The sequence below is a fragment of the Aquarana catesbeiana genome, linkage group LG06 (genome assembly GCF_042186555.1).
Source record: "Aquarana catesbeiana isolate 2022-GZ linkage group LG06, ASM4218655v1, whole genome shotgun sequence".
Lineage (NCBI taxonomy): Eukaryota > Metazoa > Chordata > Amphibia > Anura > Ranidae > Aquarana > Aquarana catesbeiana.
This window is the reverse complement of record NC_133329.1, coordinates 356,886,042-356,909,875: the sequence shown is the minus strand read 5'-3', so window position 1 is coordinate 356,909,875 and position 23,834 is coordinate 356,886,042. Positions and strand designations below refer to the sequence as shown.

At 42.1% G+C, this 23,834-nt stretch overlaps 1 protein-coding gene across 10 annotated transcripts in view; it reads right to left on the bottom strand.

Annotated features, from left to right (window-relative positions):
• RBMS1 (RNA binding motif single stranded interacting protein 1) overlaps positions 1-23,834 on the bottom strand; it is a 531,713-nt gene that overhangs the window by 27,856 nt on the left and 480,023 nt on the right. For 4 of the 10 annotated variants that reach the window (XM_073634058.1, XM_073634063.1, XM_073634062.1 and 1 more), the window contains exons 6-10: positions 22,384-22,463; positions 11,908-12,023; positions 10,765-10,823; positions 7,623-7,713; positions 3,464-3,514 (exon numbers count right to left, since the gene is read on the bottom strand). In XM_073634058.1, the coding sequence (XP_073490159.1) occupies positions 3,464-3,514; positions 7,623-7,713; positions 10,765-10,823; positions 11,908-12,023; positions 22,384-22,463 (397 nt within the window). The remainder of the gene's footprint in view (positions 1-3,463; positions 3,515-7,622; positions 7,714-10,764; positions 10,824-11,907; positions 12,024-22,383; positions 22,464-23,834) is intronic. The other 6 variants (XM_073634060.1, XM_073634064.1, XM_073634068.1 and 3 more) reach the window with 3 other exon arrangements.

The following is a 23,834-nucleotide window of genomic DNA, read 5'->3' as shown; positions in this document are numbered from 1 at the left end:
CCCTGGTTAAAACTATAAAGAACAGGGTCTCGACTTCTGCTCTGGTGACCCAAAATTTTTTCACTTTTAGTGATAATGGAAAACCAGACAGCTAGAAAGGGCTAATCTTCCTAAAGGGAAGGGCAGAAAGCAATAAAAACCCCTCTGCATGCTTCCAAAACAAAAAAATAAAACTAAGAAAAAAAGTTTTTCCTTTAGGTACTAAGACAGTCTGTTTCATCTAGTGGCCAGAATGTGGAATTTACCTGATTCGGAAGAACATTTAACCTAGAAAGAAAAAGGCCTAATACCATTAGTTTTTGCCCCCATTTACACAGAACAAATGTACATGTGGTTTCACGGGGTAAATAGCCCTGCAATGTTTTTTTAAAAATAAAAACACATCCCATAGTGGTTGTAAACCCTCACGTATATCCAGTGAAGTGACTAGTCTCAGATGATACACAGAGATTTAAGTGGTTTCCAAAGGTTCAGCAAAAAAAAAAAATGTTAAACTTACCTGCTCTGTGCAGTGGTTTTGCATAGAGCAGCACCTTCTTCTCAGGTCCCACCACCAGCACTCCTGGCTCCTCCCCCTTGACCAGTGCCCCCGATAGCAAGCCACTAGCTATGGGGGCACGGGTACGTGCTTGATCCCGAGCCCCACTCTATGAATCCATAGGACACAGAGCCGTGGCTCAGCCCTGCCCCTACTCTATTCCCATTGGCTCATTGCCTTGGACAGCAGTGGGAGCCAATGGGGAGAGAGAGTCCCGGGACACCCAAGGCTCTCATGCACATGGCTGGATCAAGAGGAAGCTCAGGTTAATTTTGGGGAGGGCAGCACACCCCATTAAGGAGGTTTACAGCCAATTTAAGGAGTGCTTACTAGTATTTGGAGTCATAGGGTGCCATTGTAGGTTTTGCACCCTTCTATACTGTCCGGTTGACAGTGTGGGACAAGATGTAATGTAGACTTTTATAGGAAGGACACTATGGCTACTCTGTTCCCTACTTTTACACTAAAGTGGCTGACTGGGGTTCAAAGGCCATGCAGTGCATTATGAGATATAGATATAGATATAGATATATCTATATAACCAAGTTTCCTCAGACATTTTAAAAATGATGCCTACTCATTGAGTTCCTTATTGATGTCAGCCATTCTGAGCACTTGTGTCTCCCAGCTTCTATTGTAGGGACAGACGGGGTTTACAATGTTGAAGCCCCAAAGCAGAGGTCTCAATATTGAGTAAATGACAAGGCTTTAATGTTCCTCCAGTTTAAGAAGAATTCCTTTCAGACTGTTCAGCCCCAGCGAGCGGGCATAACAGATGTAAGAGCGGAGGGGGCCCCAAGGCTGAATGATTAAATACGCTGACACTGTTTACTCGGGGAAGGTGTGTTAACAATTACAAAAAGAGAGCAGCCGCATATAATGCAGTCTGAGCATAATAAGGAACTCACAATAGGTTTCATAATCCAAGAATCGCTCTGCAAACTGCTTTTATATGGGGAGTGGGATTTTATGGCGCAAGTCATACTTTAAGAAAAATGAAGGCATATTTGCAGTGTGCAAATATTGGAGTCATTATTGCAGAAAGTTTGGCGTTTGAGTAATGCTCTTTATTGGCTACCTTTAGTTGTTAATGATGGAAGCTCATAAAGTTATGGCACGTGTATAGCAAGTATTTATTTGGCATCACTTGACAAAGATTTAGGTCTCTTGCACGCACAAGAGCGTATAATGTAAATTGTGGGCGTATTTCTATGTCTAGAATTGTTTCTAGCTGCAATAGAAACCAATGGCTGCATGTGGTTTATGCCGCAACTTGGGTACATAAAGTCCTACAACCATAGACACAGAATGTGCCCAGAGTTGTACACATGCGCAGGATTACGCAAGTAGCCCCATAAACCTGTGTACAGCTGCATACAGCTTTCATTCATTACTCAAGTCTGCTGTACATAGAAACTGTACCCTGGGAAACATGCCTGCAATTTATGTGATAGAGCCTCACACGTCTGTGTGTAAGGCCTTAAAGTGGTAGTAAAGCTTTTTTTTTTTTTTTTTTTTTTTTTTTATAAACTTGAACCAACGGGTAAGACTATAATAAAGCTTACCTGTAGGTACAGTGAATATCTTATAAACTTGCACTGTTTAGAGGATACTCACACTACATGCAGCCGGTAATGCCTGCGGCACATGCGATCTGAAGGAACGGCACGGGTAGCACTCAATGCCACGACTCCCGACGCAGTGATGTCATTGTGGCTCGGAGCGATGCATACTAGCACATTATGCCATTGCCTTGCAGTTTTGTTTTTTTTTTTTTTTGTTTTTTTTTTTATTAATAAAGGATGGGGTTTACTTGCTTTACTTTAAAGTGGTTGTAAACCCTTACATATACCCAGTGAAGTGACGGACCGCAGATGATATACAGATGAAAAAAATCCTCCTATGTAATTTGTACGTGTTTATCTGCTGTCTTCTCTCCTCTACAGCCGTTTAGACTTTATAAAGCTTGTCTAAGCTTTCAGAAAACAGGGGTGGAGAGCTGAAATTACACTCTGCAGAGCTCAGTGAGGAGAACTCTAAGAGCTGATTGGAGGGAAGGGACACACCCCCCTCTTCACACAGCACACAAGGACAGAGCTGAGGCTGTCAATCAGCTGGAGGTCTCTCCTGTCACCTTTATTCTCTTGGTGTCAGGAGAATATGTCAGAAGTTATTCATGCTGATAGTAGAGGAACAAAGCAGCACACAGGAATTACACTTAGTGCTCTGGATGGAGACAAGTACACACTATAGAGGGATATGCTTTGGTTTACAACCACTTAAAATCCTATCTCCAGGTTTCTAGTGAATTTTCATAGTTTGGACCAAGCTGGCCCAAACCATTTGCTTCACTAGTAGATGCACCCACTGGGGGCGCTGTATAAATATGCAATATTTGTAACATATTAAAAAAAAAAAAAAAAAAAAAAAAAAGTAATATATATTATATATACACACACACACATATATATTTTTATTACACATAATTTTTCTTTTTTTTCCTTCAGTTATTTATTATCTCTGTAGAGTCAGTGTAGGTTTGGGTAAGGTTGGATAAGGGTCAGGATGTGGGTTAAAATAGTTAAAGCATCGCACAAGGAGCATTTTAAGAAATTGCTGTCAATTGGCAACAGGCATGTAACCACATACCACAGGAAGAAGAAATAATAAAAAAAAAAAAAATCTAACATTGCAACACATTTGTAATTCTCATTTAAAAAAGTCCCACCAAGCACGCAGGGATGTCTGCATCAAGATTGAAGCAAGTCTATAGATTTAAAAAAGTAATGCTGTGGGGGAAAAAAAAAAAAGTTTTCGAATAACCTTTAACATTTCTCGATTTAAAAGCTATGAGTGACAAGTGTCACAGTGTAGTACATTTGTGGCCTGTAGGGGTCACTGTTTACTGGCCCATATGGTACTTACAGCATGCTGCATGATGTAGGGTTGGGGCTGCATCCAGGATGGACTTGGCACCTGCAAAAAACAAAATAAAAATATATAAAGTTAGAGAAACAGATTTCCTCTTGTTTATTGTCAAGGCGTAACTGTTTAGATCAGCTAAATGCCAGCATGGTTCAAATGACTTGTTATACCGGTGACACACGGGCTGTCTTTATGAAAATACCCTGTACTTCTGCAAACACGGATGCCTTGATTTGTTACAGGTTGTGTTATAGTTTCACATCTGCAGCACGCATTTGCATAGCTAGCTGTAAAACAGAAATAAAACATTCCTAGAACCCAGGTCATCGTCCACAACATCTGGGGTCTAAAGCACAGCCAAAGTTAAGTAGGATCTATATATATATATATAATCTACTGGCCCGGGACTTGTAAATACAGAAAGTATTTTGTCAATCGAATGCTGTGACAGATAGTTTTTATTTTGCCCATGGTTTCCTTTAACTTCAGATTGTAATGCCTGGAAGAGCAAACACTTGGAGCTAGCGGATACATTCAATAAAACAAAAAAAGGTATTTGCAAAGCGCAGCTACCAACAGCGCCAATCAGAAATCATCACTGATCTAATTATTCAGCAAAATAAAAAGCGATTGTTGTAGGTTGCTCGGCTTTTCATGTCATCATTGTCCTTTGCACTAAACAAGCTTGTACATCACTCAGTGCTGGCCGCAGGCAAAATCCAAGTCTCGTGCAAACTGAATTCGAATGGACTCCGGGAGAGCACCACTGACCACATCAACGTCTGAAAAATACATATTACTGGTGGTCTGTGGCTAGTTTCTGGATGCACATTAGAATTCTCCTCCAGCATACCCAAAATACTATGGAAGTTTTTAATTTAAAACCAAAATTGCCATTGTTTAGAGGCAAAATGTTCAGGCTGGGATTGACCACGCAAGTTTCAGGCCAAGTTTTGTGGTTAAAAGCACTACCCAGTATTCACATTCCAACAAACTCACAGAATAATGAGCTGGCCCATTCTAAGGACTGGTATGCTATGGCCATGAATCATGTTATTGTGCTCCAATTTAATTCCCTAAAGTGACTCTTTCATTTGTCCTTGCACAGCAAACAAGAGTCACTTAACCGCTTCAGCCCCGGAAGATTTTACCCCCTTCCCTGACCAGAGCACTTTTTGTGATTAGGCACTGCGTCGCTTTAACTGACAATTGCGCAGTCGTGCAACGTGGCTCCCAAACAAAATCGACGTCCTTTTTTTTCCCCACAAATAGAGCTTTCTTTTGGTGGTATTTGATCACCTGAGATTTTTATTTTTTGCGCTATAAACAAACAAAAAAAAAAAAAAGCGACAATTTTGAAAAAAATAATTTTTTTTACTTTTTGCTATAATAAATATCCCCCAAAAATATATATTAAAAAAAAAAAAAAAAGTTTTCCTCAGTTTAGGCCGATATGTATTCTACATATTTTTGGTTAAAAAAAAAAAGCTAATAAGTGTATATTGATTGGTTTGCGCAAAAGTTATAGCATCTACAAACTAGGGGATGGATTTATAGCATTTTTTTTTTTTTTTTTTTTTTACTAGTAATGGCGGCAATCTGCAATTTTAATCGTGACTGTGACATTATGGCGGACACGGACAATTTTGACACCACTGGCATTAATACAGCGATCAGTGCTATTAAAAATGCATTGATTACTGTAAAATGTCACTGGCGGTGAAGGGGTTAACACTAGGGGGCAGTGAAGGGGTTAAGTGTGTCCTAGTGTGTGTTCTAACTGGAGGGGGATGGGGACTGTGCAGGGAAGATAACAGATCAGCTGTTCATGCTCTGTATGAACAGACGATCTGTCACTTCTCGCCTCAGAGAACCGGAAACGGTTTGAGATTGCAGGAGCCCGGCGGTGATCGAGACCGCCGGGCACTCGCATCGGTTCAGAGGGAGAGCGGGGGGCGCACGTGCGCCCCCTAGTAGCCACATGGCGAAGCGACATTACATAACGTAGTTTCGCCCAGCCGTGCCATTCTGCCGCAATACAACTGCGGCGGCTGGTCGGCAAGTGGTTAAAGTGTTACTAAACCCCTTCACTCATATCTGGTCTCCCACAGTACGCAGAACACAGAAATGCAATTATTTTAGTAAATATTAACAGCTAAATACCTTTTCTCATCAGCAGTATATAGCAGTCTTGTGACTTCCATCAGTTCCTGGTTAAAGCTTGTAGGAGGAGTTTTCATACTGCACTGAGCTGCCCTATCAGGATCCAGGACCCTTTGCCCTCTGGACAGTGTTGATTGGCCCTGTGCTGATTGCATACACTCCTCCCACGAAAAAAAACAAAAAATGCTCTAGCAATACACACCAAACTGAGCATGTGCAGCCTGACTCCAGTAACTGTCTTATGTGGACCAGTTCTGGAGTCAGTGTAAATAGAGGAGGATCTGTGCATACAGGATCAAACAGCCTTTTTACACAATGCGAAAGATTAACCCCTTAGGTTCCACAGAGTATAGCAAACATGCTTTACTGCATATACAGACTGATTTTACCATTGTGAGTTTAGTAACACTTTAAAGTAGGCAAAAAGAAAAAAAAAAAAAAAAAATCTATACATACATACATACATACATACATACATACATACATACATAAGAAAAGGGTTAAACCCGTCCCGCTAAGGTGATTTTCTACTGTCCAGGTCCCACGGGGGAGATTTCCCTTAACATCCTGTCCCAGTGAGGCAACAGGAAATAGGAAATCTCTCCAAAGTGAGTTCTATCTTAGACAGTTCTCATTAGAACATTTGTCCCCACTGAATCTACTCTCACCTATTGCTCTGATGACTATGCTAAAATGTGTGATTTCCTATCACCTGTTGTGGTGACAATGAACAGGGAGGTGAATTGCTCCCACAAGGTTCTGTTTGGCTGCTGGGAGCAGGGAAGAAAAAAAAACAGTCACAAGAGTGGGTCACATGCTCATCCCTACCTGGAAGCAACCAATATTTTACTTCGCTCCCGGAGGAGCCAGGAAAGAAATGGAATTATTGGAAGGGGGGGCGGGTTTTAAGTGACCCTTTTACTTTGGGGAAAAAAAAAAAGCTCTAAGGAAAAGGGCTTGAACCTTGAAACATGTCAGTATTCCACACCTGTTTGCTGGTAGTGCTGGAGTGGTCTTCTAACTGTACATTCAGTCTCTAAGGATGTGATACCCGGTGTGCTCGCTTTGTTTAATTATCAAACATTTCCCCAATTAGAATAGCGCTGCAAGGTCAGGGTTAATTTCATTACACCTTAAGAGCTGAACAGCATGAAAGGAGTTCCACCTCGTTCATACGGTGTACTACACCATACACCCATCCCGTACAAGGGCTGAGTTTGACCATAACTGAGATGCACAGGTTTTCTCCCATCTCTGCAGGCAGTCCCCATCATACATACCCGTGTGGACCCTCACAGGTGGACATTGTAGTGTGCCCAAGTGAAAGTGACCCTTCTTAGCCTGCCATCTCTCTTTCATGTCCTAAACACTTTAGCTCTGACATGGTGTATATTTTATAACCCTTTTACTTTACGCCACCCTAAAGGGAGCAAAGAGGTTCAAATAAGGGGCACAGAGGGTCTAACGTTTATGAAAGTTTTTGTACTTCATGTGTCCCTTCTGGTTGATTTGCCATTCCTTACTGTTCCATTTGGGGGCAGGAAGTGAGTAAAAGTCTCCTAAACAGGAGATGGACAAAAAATAAAAAATTATGTTGACAAAAAATCCCAAGCTTCTATCCAAAACTAAAAAAAAAATAAATGAGACCCCTTTGTTATGGCTGTTATGGTGCTACAGTTGAGATTTCTGTACCTGAATACTCATTACCAGTGTCCCATATACACATATACAGTTGACGGTAATTCACATCACCATCCACTGCAAAAACCTGCAAGCCTCAATCCAACTAAACTCAGACACATTAGAAAACTGAAAACATTAGACAAAACAGGAAAGGTTTAATGCAGAAAGTGCCGCTTTTTAAATCAAAGCAATTAGCATAACAGGCTCCTTCCTTCAGTCCCCTCATTTATGAAAGAGTACTTTTGTTTGAATAAACTGTAAAGCTCAAAATTATCCTTCCAGTTGGGTAGTTCTCAATATCTCGTCCACTCACCTGGTACGTAGAGACGGGAGATGCGATATAAGGGGTGATAGAAGTCTGTGTAATCATCCTGTTTGTGGCGATGCTATACGGTGGATAGAACCTGCAGAGGAAGAGAAAAACATCATATGAGTCTACTGCGGATGTACAGCTATTGCTTACAGACAGTGGTGGCAGCTATTTGGTGACCATTTCAGATACTGGTGAGAATGCAGTGTGGTACTCCTTTTAAATGAATTAAAAAAGCCAATGCGCCATAATATCCTAATGGAGAACAGAACCCACATATTTTATTTATTTGACGCACATCAGTCCTTGCCCTCAAGGAACTTACTATCTACGGTCCCCAACTCACATTCACACATTAGGGTAAATTTAGACAGGAGCCAGCTAACCTACCAACAGGTCTTTGGAGTGTGGGAGGAAACCCACGCTGGCACAGGGAGAACATGCAAACTCCAGGCAGGTAGTGTTGTGGTTGGGAGTCGAACCAACAACCCTAGTGCTGCTAGGCAGAAGTGATAACCACTTGGCCAGGAATATGATTGGTAATTTAGTTTTATTATGGAGGCAGCCTTCGTCAGCTGGGGTACCCCAATATGTCCCTAGAGTTGTCTGAAGAGTAGGAGAGAGATGAAAGCGACACAGGTAGGATATTAGACCAGTAGGTCTTTTTTACTAAACACAACAGGAGGTCACAATATCGTCCAATGTGTTTCGGGGACTCCCCAGTACCCCTTCAGAGATTTCATGCCAGCAAAAAATAGTTACTGGACAACAAATTTGTGATGTGAAAAGATATGATTGTGTTCAATAGTAGCTGCCTGACCAGTGACCTGAACTAGCACCAACTTATCTTTTCACATCACAAATTGTTGTTCAGTAACCGCCATATTATTGTCAGCATTAAAGCTCTGACTGATGAAGAGGGGCTGCTGCATTGGCTATTATTGTGACCTCCTATTGTGTTTAATAACATGTTACTGGACTAATATCATACCTGCCGTGCTCTCATCCTACTCTTCAAACACTTTAAAAGATAAAGCCTTCAGTACCTGGGAGAGCTCACCTCTGCTCTTTTAGGCCACAGGATATTAATAACAGACTCTTTCATGTACACACGTGCAAAGTGTTAGGGACGTGCACTTGATACATTAAGGGAGACTGGTTTTGTAGGTCTTAAACTGTAGTATGCAAGCCAACGGAGGAAAAAAAAAAAATGCATCTAGGAGGAAGATCAGTAATGTATTACAGGAAACAAAAAAAACAAAAAAAAAAAAAAACAAACAAAAAAACAAAACAAAAAAACACTGGACAAACTTTAAAGAAATACGCAAATCTACAAATTATGCATTTCAGAAAAGTGTAAAAAATGCATTATAAACAGTTTGTAGGAAAAAATAAGCAGTTTAGAAAAAAAAACAACTCAGCATTAGCCATTTTTTGTTTTGAAAAAAGTTCCCAGTTGATTTTGATAGGACTTGCATTTTCATGCACTGCCCAATGACTGCATAATGTGGCCTCTTTATAGGCAAGCTGCAATGGAAGGGTATGGAGTATCTGATTGTTGTTGTGGGCTGCAGAGCCCGTTTTGGACACAGTGCTGGATTTATAAGGGTACAAAGGGGGCAATTGCCCCAGCCCCCCGCTAGAGGAGACTCCCAAAAAAAAAAAAAAAAAAAAAATATATATGTAATTATAAAATTTGTTTTACTACTAAAAAGTTTAACATGTACCTAGGTGGCAGGATATGGAACAGGTTATCCTGACTACAGAGGCAAAGGGATGAGGTCTTCTGGCAGATGTTTTACATCTTGTTTACTAGAGACAAGTGGTGGGACAAGGGAACAATTCGAAAAACGTTGGAAAGTGCCAAGCAACAGCCCCGACCCCATTGTGTGAGTGAATTTAATGAACAGCATTGATTTATTACAGTGAAAAAAAAAAAAAAAAAGCCATGAGAGGAGCTTACTCTACCGTTTGACCCCAAATGGGTTAAGGGGTGGGTGAAGCCGACACCCCCAGATCTTGAACAGGGTAAAAGTTTAACAACTTTTACCCAAAATTAAAAGATTGGTCGAATTCAGGAGGGGCTCCCCTCCAACTTGAAGTGCCCTGCACCCCCCCCCCCCCCCCAGGGTCTAAATTCAGCACTGTCTGGAAAGTTCTTTTCAGACACACACAGTAAACGACACCCAATGAATTCCACAAGAGGGCCATAGGGAGAGGTGCAAACAGATCATCTATAAATGTGCCTGAGGCATAAACAGCCAAACGGACATTCCATTTTATGCTTGTGGGGCAGATAAACAAATGGAGAACATTACTGGTTATGGGAAACACATTCTTTGCCTGGTAAGGCATGAAACAGTGGCCGGCTCATGTCAAAGTGCCACCTGAGACCCAACACTCACTTAGGATAATTGTAGCTTTTACCTGCAGGGGTGGTGGTGGTCATATTGGGGTTTTCAGTAACAGAACTAATAAAACAGCGCAAGGACCAAAGCAAAGAAGAAAAGTGTAGTACATACAACAATCAACAATTGCTCATGGTTCAACCTTCAGTAAAGTAAATTAAGATTGTTTGCTATAGGTTTCTGGATGTTGCGTTTTGCATCCTGCATTGATTATTGAATATGGTCATATATGTGGGCTGGTGTGAAATTCTTTGGGCTTATCAACATCAAGGATGTCTTTTTAATGGAGAACACCAAAGATTACAGCAGTTTATACACATTTGGAACTCGAGCCCCACAATGGTAGCAGACTTGGCTGAAGTGGCATCACATTACTACTCCAATGGCTGTGGTCGTGGGCCCGATTATAGTCTGTAGTTTCAGGTTATGCCAAACCTAGTTTTAACTTAGTTCTCATCTTGCTCCAATATCAGGATTTTGTGAACCTTTCATACGTCTAAAGACTGCAATCTCCTCAGCACTGCTGTAGAAACATCAAAGCCTCATGTACAAGCATTGCTATTTTAGGGTGTTGCCTACACCTACAAATCAAATTAAAAGTTCCTATACAGGAGGCCTTCTGAGATATTGGAGTTTCCTGGTTCCCAATAACATTGGTTCAGACCACAAAAAGCTGCACCCACTGTGTTTCAGGACAAAACAAACATGAATGAAAAGATCAGAGTTGGGAAAATCACCTTCTGACATACCCATTTTGAATAGCAGCAGTGGGGTCATAGGTCAATGTCATTCCAGCCTGTGAAGAGGAAAAAAATTGAATCAAAACTCTTGCATCTTTACTGACGTTCAATGAAAGCAATAGGTACAGGCATATACATAGCCATAACAAATTATTGTTTAATTTATTAAGCAAGTAGATCCAACATCAGCCAAAACTTTGCAGCAAGAGATAAGACACCTGTCCTGCACTTTACTCCCTGCAAGTGTACCTAGGTAAAGTCATAGGAAATACAGGGCTTAATTCAACCCTAATTTAAATACTCAACCTTGGTAGATCCCCCTCCTGTGAAACAGTCTTCATAAGAGGGAGAGTGGATGCAACCTTTAAGGGTTCTCACGCACATTCAGTATACACAGTCCTATCATATGGTACCTGACAGAGCCCAATATGCAGACTTTCACACCATTTACCATCTATGCGTGCTGAAAATTTAGGTCCTCTGAGAATAAACTGCCCAGTGTCACCCCTTCATGTGAGCCCAGGCTGTCAATGATTCACCCCCCTGAGCTAGTGTCATCACAAAGCATGGACTCTGATCATCAGCTAACCAGCTGGAATCCTTTGGGAGTAAAAGGTAAGCTGGAAGGTTTTTAAAAACTTTGGGGTTTGCAGATGAGGGGTAGGCGTGCAAGTAGGTAACCATAGACTAGCAAGTCCGTTTGATATACGATGATCATAGATTGCTGTGGGTTGCAGATCTGAGCATGTACGATTATGCTCATTCCCTATGCCATTCCTCCTGGTTACACCTATGGGCCTTGACATTAGACTCATGGATGGCATAATTTTTTTCATCATTCTGTAATTGTTGGTTTACTCCACTTTCTTCCTCTGGTTTACATGCCTTCCCATGCATGGGAAGAAAAGTAATGGTAATAGGTAATATACGAGCCAAGCTGCATATCTGTGAAGAGTCCACTGATGGATATGTGGGTGAATTTTAGACAGGAACAGAAGAGATTGAGTACACGAGTGCAACAGCAAAGTTCAACACACCCATGATGTGGCTGCTCTAAGCCAAGAGCTGCAAGTGTGTGTGAGTCATGTTTTTAAGCAAATCGTTCATGCACCCACCCCGAAATTGTATGGAAAGACTTACAAGTCTCACCTCCCCCTCTCTCGGCCAAGCTCTTCCATTCTGGACATATTTATTCTGGGTCTGTCTCTTCTTTTGACCTCCATCGGCAAACTTGCACAGTAGAGCTTCTGTGGGAGCTGCAAAAGAATAGCAAAGGCATAAGCAAGTCACAGGAAAAAAAAAAAAAAATACTATACACCCCATCACCACTACTTCTATTAGAAGAGAGGCACACTATTTTTAAGTGTGCCTGTTCAAGTTGAAGTAGCCATTTTGTGGTGAAAAACTATAGAAAACCGTCCATGAATTCCCTCCACATAACCAGTGTGACGTCATTTGTTTCCTCCCCAAATAGATTTTGCAAATGGCATAGCTAGCAGCACATTTAAAACGGCAATTCAATATATTAAAGTAGAACTGAAAGGTATTTTTTTAAAGATTTGGATAGACTAGTGAGGGGTTAAAACAATTTGCCAGGTTATTGCCGTTTTTGATGCCATCAGGGAGATTCAATCTCTAAAATTGTTCTCATCACCAATGTCTCCAGGAATGAGAGTGAGGCCGGCCATAGACTCTGCGATTGGTTGCAGGAAAGAAAATGGCTTGATCTCCCCCCCATCAGACAGTGGGGAATCCCTCCCACAAAGCCATTGTGTTCTACCGGTGGCCATCCCCACTAGGAGAACACAGTGATTAACACAGTGATTAACACAGTGATTACTGCTAGCAGCTATAGCAGCCACTAGCAATAATCGCATGTAAAATCCAGCAAGCTGGTTGTACTCAAGTTGATAGATTCATCAACTTAGGTATATTTAGCCTGCCCATACATGGTTTGAATCTCGGCTGGTTCCTGCAGAACTGGTATAGATTTGAAGAGTCTATGACCGGCTTGAGGGTAAGCCTAAAAATTTGAGTCATCACCAGAACAGAAATAGAAGGGACACTTCCCATGACAATTATTTAAGAGTGGATTTTCTTTAACTAGGAAAGATATACACTAAAAAGACATGCTGTTCTTTATAAATTTGTCCACACAACCGATTGTGGACAATTACCTCCATCAGTGGGCAGAGGTAAAGCTGGACAACTAAAAGGACCTCTTCATAAAGATTAATTTCCAGCAAAAAAAAAACCTAGATTGAATCGAACTGAATTGGTGAGAGTTGGCAACCCTACAGCAGTGCAATGCAGAAATCACATGTGTAGCAATGTTCTATGCATTACCTACATCACTTGTAGTAACACCTTAAGCTTCAGACTATGAGTCAGCCAGTACAAGCCCTTTCTCACATGATTACAGACAAAGAACACTCTCCTCCTGTCACCTCAAAAATTACTACAATCATAGTACATATATCTGTCAATTATTTCTAGTTATCCTAATGCATTCATGTTCATACAATACCCTTTAAATTACAAGTGATTTGTTCAGTAGTACAGCCCAGCTATGACTGATACCATACCAATCTAATAGAAGTTTCCAACATATGAATGGCTTATAAATGTAGAGCTACATCAGCCTACACCTTGAGTGGTAATACATTATTCATTATGTGTCACTTAATGTTGTTAGAGAGAACAGGGAGTGGATGGCAGTCTTGGCAAAAAGAAGAAATCGTTTACTTCTATGTATTGCAGTGAATAGATCTGCCTTCCAGGAGAGTCCAACCAGAATGAAAAAATCATAATCAGAGCAATCCCTTATGGCTTACAAGCTATTGGCTAGCATATGTATCAATAACTTGCTAGTGAGACTAGTGAGACTCCAGCAGCTAGCAGTTACCCCATCCTTGTATGTTACATTATATTACCTGACCTCACAGCAAATGGCCTAGTGTCTAATATGCATAGGTGTTGATTTACTGGAGCGTGCAAAATCTGGTACAACTTTGCATAGAAATCAGCTGCCAGGTCCCCCCCCCCCAAAGCATAAAGTTGTAAAGGCAGGTTTTTTTTTTTTTTTAACTTAAGGAATTTTATGTATTAAGAAAAAAAATAAACCCTGTGTGCAGCAGCCTCTCCAACACCCCCCTAATAACTTACCTGAGCCCCATCGCTCTCCATGAATGTCTAAGCCGTCCGGAACACCTCCTCCTGATTGGCTGAGACACAGGAGCGGCACCAGTGGCTCCCACGGCTGTCAAAGTCAGTCAATCAGGGGGCAGGGCGAGTTGGGGCTCATAGTCTGAATGGACACAGGGAGCTATGACTTGGCTCCAGTGCCCTACAGGAAGCTGCTGACTGTGGGGGCACCAGATAGGAGGGAGGGGCCATGAGCAGCAAAGAGGGACCCGAGAAGAGGAGGATCCGGGCTGCTCTGTGCAAAACCAACCACACAGAGGAGGCAAGTATAACTTGTTTGTTTTAAAATGAGACTTTACAATCACTTTAATTGAACAAGCTGAAGGTAGAAGCCGATTGGCTACCATGCACAGCTGCACCATATTTTGCACTCTCCGGTTTTAGTATATCAACCCTATAGACTGACTGTTGCTGGAAATGCCACAGAAATGAATGCAGCATAGACCAGCCTCTCAACCTTTTACCCCAGAGGAACCACAAATATTTTTTCAGATCTTGAGGAACTTGCTAAAACCATTTTATTAGGGGTCAATGGCACAAATATCCCTTATGGAGGAGGTCAGACAACTAAAAATATAATTGGTTTTATGCTGCTGGGCTTTGCCAAGTGCCTCCAGTCATGAAACTATGAAGGAACCATTAAATGAGAGGTCAATCAGCCACTGCTCAAGGAACCCCTAGCATCCTCTGGAAGATCCCTGTTGAGTGCCGGATCCAAATCCTCAGACATTTAACAAGTGGAGTTCACCTTTCCTAAGTAACCTCTCTGAATTAATCTTTCCATGTTGAACTTGGTTAACTCACCCCAGGAATTGAAAGCAGGCACCCAGAGGTTCCTGGACATCCTCAAACACTGGGCACTCAATTATGCAACCCCTCCTACAGTAGAGAATGCTGAACTCCAGTCGGTCCCTTCCATCCTATTAGCCAGTAAGGCTGTCCATCATTCTAAAGAACCAATAGTTAGCTGGAAAAGGTAAGGGGGTGGGTAAACATCCTAGTCTTCCAGAACAGCACATGCAATGTTTTAGGGCTTATAGGCTGCTTTAACGGCTATGTAGTGATGTGTGTGAATGCAAAGTGAGAGGCAATGAGGTTTCATATATACAATTATATTCTCATATCTTTTTATTAGACTGGAGACAGTTTAAATGTCTTTTTACTGTTCGTAGAATGTAGATACGTTTTTCGGCAGAGAATGTAATTTTAGAGATTCTACCCATGCCGCTGATGAGTTCATCAATTAGACTGTAGTCCTTTTTCGGGGCAAATTTAAAGCTTGCAGCCCTGTGCAATGCCATCACTGTTTTCTACTCTTCAGCTGACATGTCTGGTGGTATCAGTAGAGAAATCTAGAAATGCTCCCTGTATACCTGCTGTGTATTGTGCCAGGAAAGCACAGAGCATCTCAGCAAAACTAATTATTCCATTTTATCCAGTCTCAGTTCAGAGTCTACAATGGCCCTGAGCAAGCTCATTTCCCAACAAAACCTACAAAATAGGATGTGTGCATCCTCTGAGATACGGCTTAACAATCAACTTCTAGCCTTTCATTTCTTTTAGCTAACATTTCATTTTAGCCTTTTTTGTTTAATGTTACTGCCCTACTAGGTTTACCTAACATTTTACGATTTATATACACTTTAACCTTTTTTTCATATATTAGGCTGATGGACCGATGCTGGTCAAACTCTAGTTTGCCAGTTTTGCATTCATAAGAATCTGCGTGTGTGAAAATTTTCAGCGCAGTTATGAAGCTGCAGATAAAGCTGCTGTTCATGATCAGAATGATATCAAGATAAAAATGTGCACATCTGTATAGAGCAGATACAGGTACAGCGTACAAAGCTCATGTGGTAAAAAAAAAAAAAAAAAAATCTGCAATAATCAGTGGTTAACTTTGGGATGGAGGTCACAAGTGTGGCCCTCAACATCAAAGAGCCACAATTAAAATTCAGTAAATATTCTGTGTCAGACTGCAGGCAGGACACAAGGTGGTCAGTGACTGCAGGCAAGATACAAGGAGGTGGTCAGAGACTGCAGGCAAGATACAAGGAGGTGGTCAGAGACTGCAGGTTTTATTTGAAAAGATTTTGTTCTTTCCGAGCGTGCATTGCCAAGAAAGCCCAGTGAAACTCTCTCCCAGCCCCCACAGTGATGGTGTGCTCAAGCACCCAAGAACCAGCAGTGTCATATGGAAGAGTAATGGGTCACAAGCTCCTTCAGTTTTCAACCCTGATATGGAGAACATTAGTGTTTTCAATGCATCGTTCGTAGCCTTGTCTGCCAAGGACTGACTGTTTAAAAAGAAGTCCATGACTATAATGTGCAAACTACAGCCTAAAATAGTTAAACCGCCCTAAATATGACATATTTGGCCATCTAACGTATTCATTTGTCTGTCATACATCCAAGTAAAGTCCTCATTACAGGAAGGTCCTAAAGTCCTGGAGCACATTAAAAAATTATAGTAGGTTTGTGATCATGTCAGCATAAATAATTCTTCATCAGAATGATGGATAATGCCAATGGTGATTATATTAAACCCAGAGCAGTCATAGAAGGGTGTTTCAGATCCTTCCTGGGAAGTCAAGCTGCTCGTAAATCACCCCCAACACACGCTGTAATTAAAGGCAGTCCGGGTGCTCTATCTAGGAGGCTGAATCACATATAATTACATTCATTTCTAAATCACTCACCCTGTGACTCGCACACCTGAGAAATACATATTAAAGGTAGCAGAGTCACCGACATTAAGGAAGGCCTGCAGAGATTAATACGTCTCTGTGCGGAACGCTGGACAGTGAATAAGGATTCTTAAATGGCAAAGCCATTTTTACTTTCTAAAGGAAAGTTCCATTTAGAGGAGACCTGGTAATGATGGAGGTGGTGGTGTTGAAGTGCAATGTGTACATAAAACATTCCGGTCTGTACTGTTAGTTTAAAGTGGAAAAGAACTTACTCAGGTAACATTAACCATTTTTAATCCTTACACTACTAAATAGATAGGAAGGGAGGGTATATATTTACAAATTTTTTTGTTTTTACATTCCTTCAGTTGCTTCCTGGTTTCTGGGCTAGGCAAAATGGATTTCATACATTCTAGTCATCATGGGCATTTTTCATCTTTCACCTGGATGGCAGGAGAAACTCACAGCTAAGCGCATCCTCCTGCCTGCATGCCTGGGCAAATGGATTCCAGAAGTAAATGCAGCCTGGACATCTACCCTTACTCAAGATGGCCACAACTAGAAATGCTGGGGGGGGGGGTTGGAGTTTTCTAAAGGGATTTCTCAACAAAATAAAAATTATGGAGATAAGGATGGATAGGCGAGTTTGCCTTGAATATTAAAAAGGGATATTAAAGTCATGTTAACAAAACATGTCATACTTCCCTGCTCTGTGCAGTGGTTTTGCACAGAGCAGCCCTGAGATCTTTCTCTTCTCGGGTCCTTTACTGGCGCTCCTGGCCCCTCCCTCCTGCCAATTGCCCCCACAGCGAGCAGCTTGCTATGGGACACCTGAGCCATTGCTCTGTGTCCATTCAGACACGGAGCCATGGATCGGCTCTCCCCCCTCCCCTCATTGGCTCACTGACTGACAGCAGCAGGAGCCAGAGGCGCCCACTGCTGTGTCTCAGCCAGTGAGAGTCACGAACAGCTGAATCGAGATGGGGCTCAGGTAAGCATTGGGGGGGGGGGGGGGGCTGCTGCACACTGGAGGTTTTAGAACCACTTGAGTGAATTAAATAGCTTTTTTGGATTGTGCTGCTCAGATAGTTAGGTTCTGCATCTAAATTTTTTTGACAGAGTGGTGAGGGGTTATATTCTCCATCAGGATTTCACTACTGTGTCCCCTCACTAAAGTGATTCAGCTTTTTGGGCCTTGAGACCACTATCGCCATGACAAAGTGATGGGAAAGTCCAAAATTTTGAGTTGTTACTAGAACTGGAAGAGAGAAATCTTCAAATAGGGTCACTTTCTAGGGACAAAACAGGAGTTACCTCACTTGAGAAATTTGCTCTTTTTATCATGTAGTCAAAAAACCTAAAGCAAAAAAGGACAGATGATTGCAAAGTAAAAAAAAAAAAAAAAAAAAAAAAAAAAAAAAAATAGACAAGGCTGCCCATACACTGAAAAAAAACAGACAAAAAACCCAGAATGTGGTCTTCCCTACTCGACAGTTAAATAAAATGTAAAGCTGAAGTTTAGGTATAGACTATTTTGTATAGTTAATTTGGCCCAGCTTGGATCAATTATATGTTTATGTGCCATACCTGTGAAAACCCAGTGGAAGTTACTGTAGTAGGAACCGCTACTCCAGTGGTTGCTGCTAGCTTCTGGGTCCTGCTTTGAGCATCTGCCCTGCTGCTTAGTGAACACAAGCAGCCACTTGCTCAGCTAAGGGTCCCATTCAAAAGAAAACTTTCCTTTCTCAATGAATTCAGTGTTTTCTCAGTGTTTTTCAGGGCAGCTGCTTAACATGGGACATAGAAGCTAGTGGTGATCACTGTAGCAGTAGGGCCTACTACCAGGATTTCCAGCTTTCATGGTGATCCCACAGGTATGGCACATACATACCCTCACTGGTCCAAGCTGGACCAATGTAACTATACAAAATAGTCCATACCTATGCTTCAGCTTTGATTGCTGTATGGCCAGCCTTAACCATTGCCTACCTTAGCCAAGAAAAAAAAAAAAACAAACAAAAAACAAACAAACACACGACGTTAGATCTATCTCAATGACCAAATCTGCCTGTATTTCACTTGCCCCTGTATCCTCTCAAACAAAGCCAATATAACCTCTTAGGTTATCTTAACTGAAGAGGACTTTGGTTTTAATCAGCTTGGCCTACCGCCCTCCTGTGCTGTGTTCAAACGAATGGGGAAAAAAAGTAGCTTCTCCTTACTGCCACTAGAGGGTACTGTTGAGAGTCCGACTTTAAGCAGAGCTGAATGAATTCACTAGCCCATACCCAAATATCACCCTCTAGTGGTGGCTTGGAGGGGTTATTTGAAACTCAATTATCTTTAGTAATGGGAAAACTGACCACTTTTTCAGAGGCTGCAGGCAGGGGCAGATTGGCCCACGTGGGGACCCCCTGGTAGCCCCCCCCCAAATAGGGCTACCAGGGGTTGCCATGAAAAAGAATCCCCATAAAAAATAATGAAAAGCACCTGCTAGTGGTGGGCCTGCTGGGCCCCATGGAAATAGGGCAAAAATGCTCAAAGCATCTGGGATCTGGGAAAGGGGGGGGGGGTAAAGGTGGTCCCATATCATGTCCTAGCAAATGAGAGGCGAAGTTGAACGGCAGTGCGCAGTCGAGTGGTGTGGGGAGTGTTGTAGTCCTTACTCCACCAAACAGGAAATACATTGGGTCACAGCATTCCTGGCCTCTGGTGTGGAGTGTACAGTCAGGTGACAGGGCGTGTCACTTCTTCCCCAATCTGCCTTCAGGTGTGGAGTGGGGGAATTGAAGGATCATCTGCAGCATCGCTGGCCCTGTTGACTGCCTCTTCTGGCATGGCACCTCAAGTCTGTGGTTCAATGCTGCTTAAGATCCATGTTACTTTCCTTTAGTGAGTAAAGATTGAGTGATATTGCGCCATTACCATGCATTCTTCACCATGGTGAGCCCAATTTTTTTTTTTTGGTGCCGCACAGTGTGCCCTCTTCCTCCCTTTCCCCTATGGGCCCTAGAGTCCCAGTCCACCCCTGGTTGCAAGAACAAACACGAATTACTGGTAAGGGTACGATCATCATCTACTAAGACAGACCTGTAAAGCTTAGGAACTCAGTGACCAAACTATGCCTTTTATCAGCAGAGAGTGGCAAGATGCATAAAATACATGCACTAGGTTCTTTAGCCCCATAGTGGTATGGCATGAAATTAATCTCTGCCTTTAGGTTTACTGTCAGGAGTTGATTGAAAGATAAGGGGAAAAATAAAAGTTCAGGTTAACACAAAGAGCAATGTGTTAAAGCAGCTTAACAGCTGAATGCCTGCGTTTCCAGAGCAAATGCTACATGCTAAGTATTCAAAGAACTATCAGAATGTCCTACTTGCTTCATGATATATCTGATCAGTTAGTCACAGCAGCTTTGTGCAGGCATTTTCAGGCTTCATGCACATGAGACGCTGGTGCAAACTCTGCTGAACACCTTTTTAAAAGCTGAAACCGACGTTTAGAAAAGCCTGTTTTGCCGCATTTGCGTCTAGAAGCGTTTAGTTAAGATAACAAAGACCCTCCCCAAGCACTTTTCTGCAGCAGAGAATGACATTTTGCAACCCGATTTTGGGGCCCTGTATCTCGGAGGCCACTTGGTGCCAAGAACCCCAACTTTGGATATGTTTTAGTACTAGTTCCATTGTGTTTGCACACCAAATTTGGGGTTCCTAGCGCCAAGTGGCCCCCAGATATGGCAAAATGTCATTCTCTGCTGCAGTTTACCATCATATTTCTGCGTTTTCTGGTCCAAAAAATAGGGTTCCTTCAAAAACACTTTTAAACGCAAAACACGGCTAAACGCAGTACCGGCATTTAGCGTCTGAAACAGGAAAACTTTTGCGTCTGAACCCATTTTTTTGCTTCTGGAAAAATGAGGTTAAACGCAACTGCAAAATGCCAAAAAATGAGACTGTACATGGACACATAGGATAACATTGAATACGTTCAGGGGCAGTTGAAAAGTGTCCAACTGCCTCTGAAGGCGCATTTAACAGCGTCTCATGTGCATGAGGCCTAAGGAATTGCACACTTTGAACACCAAGTTCTTTACACGCGTATCACCATTTTAACAATTCAGTGGGGCCATTTCAGCTCTGTTAACTGGGAATCATCAGCAACAGAAAGTGGATCTAGCATCATATTTTTCTATGTTAACCACTTGATCTTCGGAAGGTTCACCCCTCTTCTTGACCAGGCCATTTTTTGCAATACAGCACTGTTACTGACAATTGCGTGGTTGTGCAACTCTGTACCTAAAACAAAGGGTATGTCTTTTTTTCCCCCAACAAATAGCTTTCTTTTGATGGTATTTGATCACCTCTGGGGTTTTTATTTTTTGCGCTATAAACAATCCAACAATTTTTTTTTTTTTTTATTGAATTTTTAAAAAAGTGCTTAAACTAGGAGAAAGCATAGATCAGTGCCGCTGCTTAGCTGAGAAACATCCATGTCTTCTGTACTGACAGAACAGCGATCTGCCTCATTTACATAGACAGACCGCTGCTCTGCCTGTGTACTGAATCATCGGCAGACAGAGACCGCTGTACCCGGGTCGCCAGTGGCGAATGCCTCAGACCTAGAAGTGCTGGATCACGCACTAGGTACGTGATTCGGCGAAGGAGAGCTGCCTTGCTGAATGAAAATATAATATAATACACACACACACAGAATATGGTTGGCAAGTGGTTAAAGGATAAGGTCACCTATACAAAAAAATAAATGCACATTTTCTTGCATGTAAAAAATATGCCCGTAAAGCATTAATGCCACGGTCCTGCAGACTGTCTGTATTTGTCTGGCCATACCTCCGATCTGGGCAAGCAGTTATACTGAGACTGGAAGACTTAATGAACTATCACAACGTTCAGTAGCGCTATGGCAGTTCATTGAGAACTACAAGCCGCATAAGGCTGTCGGACCTTGTAGTTTCCCCCATTCACAGAACACGATGAATGCATAGCCCTGTACAGCTGCGTTTTTTGAAAATTTTCACAGCTAGCAGGGGAAAGCAGATCCCCGCTAACGGTCAGAATGGGGGATAGGGGGCTGGTGGATCTGTAACCTGTTACATGTTAACCCGGAATATGGGTGTAACATGTTACAGAACATGAACTAATCTCTGAGTTAAGCATGCACTTAAAGGATCACAGTACCTCTCCTGACAAGGCCTTCATCTGCTCTCTAGAAGGATGGAGCCATCTTTGTTCATAATCTTTTTCCTGGACAGATATGCTGACTCAGCCATATACAGTAAATCTTATTGCATGTGCAGCTCAATTTATTTGTATTAGAACAAATCTAACTTGTTTTGGGGCCTGAAACGCGTTGGATTTATTCTATGTATCAATGTTATCATTAAAATTACCTTGGATGTTATCTGTGTAGATTCTAAACTCTGGATCCTCTTTTTCCTGAGGGTGGTGTACCCAGTGATGATTTCAGTGACCCTTAGACAATCATAATCCAGCGCCCCTTTTGTTCATGTGTCTGGACTTGTGCAGACAAAAACAAAATCAGCCCTTACTGCTGCGTTTTACTTTGCGGTTTGCTACATATGTTTTGATAATTAAAACATAGTAAAAAGTGGACCCCTCAAGACTCAGTATCTGAACAGCTGTAGGGTAATTATTCTGTTTTGCCCTATGGAAGGGGCTTTAAAAGTATATCAAAATGTACCAACCTGAAACACCAGGAAGCGTTTTAATAAACTTTCCATTAAAATGATTGATCACGGCTTCACATTTCTCTGTGGATTCCATCCTGAAAGTGAGGGAGAAGCAAAGTTAATAACGTAACCAAGTTAACTGAAAAGTTCTTGTTATGTGCAGCTTTCAGCTACACTAGAAATTGGGCAAAATGCCTTCATTTAAACAGGACAGACCCATTTCTATGTTTAACAAGCTAGTGTAGAGGAGGATGGGGTTCACAGTGGCATTTCCAAGTCCATTTTTGGTGCACAAAACTTGGCATTTGCAGTGTGAAGATTTTATGTGCAGAAAAACTGGATTTTTGTGCTCACCATAAAATCCATTTCTGAGTTTGACGGATACAGCGTCTCCTTAATCTTGACCATTGGGTTATATCGCCTCCGCAGGAGGACTAGGCAGAACAAAAAACACCTGGCTGCACCCATGGGCTGTCCTCAGTGTATAACCCCCTCTCTGCTCTAGGTATTCAGTTTAGTAGCAAGCAGTAATAGAAGTATCAAAAACTCCATAGAGGGGTGGGTGCCGTGTCCGAACTCAGAAATTGATTTTACGGCGAGTAAAAAAAAAAAAAAAAAAATCATTTGCTCTTTTGTTTGATGCCTCCTTAAGCTTGACCATTGGGACATCCAAAAGCAGTGCCCAAGAAAAATGAGGGGTGGGCAAAATAACCCAAGGCTAACCACAAGAGCCCCAACCAGGACACAGGAGCCTTAACCGGGTCACAGGAGCCCCATATGAAAAAGATTTAAAGAAAAACACCCTAAAAAAAAAGAGAACCCCCCTCTTTAAACAGCAGCCTGCAAAACCTTGTGACAAAAAGAAGTATCCGCAGATGCAAAAATATCTACTTTATAGCATTTAGTGAAGGTATGCACTGACGACCAAGTGCACACTTGGTCGTCAGTGGCCTCACAAACCTGTGATATTGACGCTTGACGACGGAAGGCCCAAGAAGCACTAAAGCATCCAAGTAGAATGCGCCATGACAGGGAAAGGAGGAACCAAACCCTTAATAGAATAGGCCTGAGTGAGTCTGACCTCCGGAAGGACTCAGTGGCTGCCAGATACACCCGAATTGCACGAACCACATCCAAGGACGGCAACACAATGTCCCCATTCAAATTGAAGTCAGACAACCTTGGGCAGAGATGACAGACAGAGATGAAGAACCACTTTATCCCAATGGAGTACTAAATGGGGAATACAACAGGATAATGCCGCCAACTCCGAAACCCTGTGGGCCAAGGTAATAGCCACCAAGAATGCCACCTTCTGGAACAACGTAGGTAAGGGAATCTCCCAAATATTCCTCGAATGGAGGTTTCTGGAGAACTGATAATACCAAGTTTAAATCCCACAGAGGCAAGAGAGACTGTACAGTCACACATTAATAGCAGCAAGGCTCACCATAACCAGCCTCTGA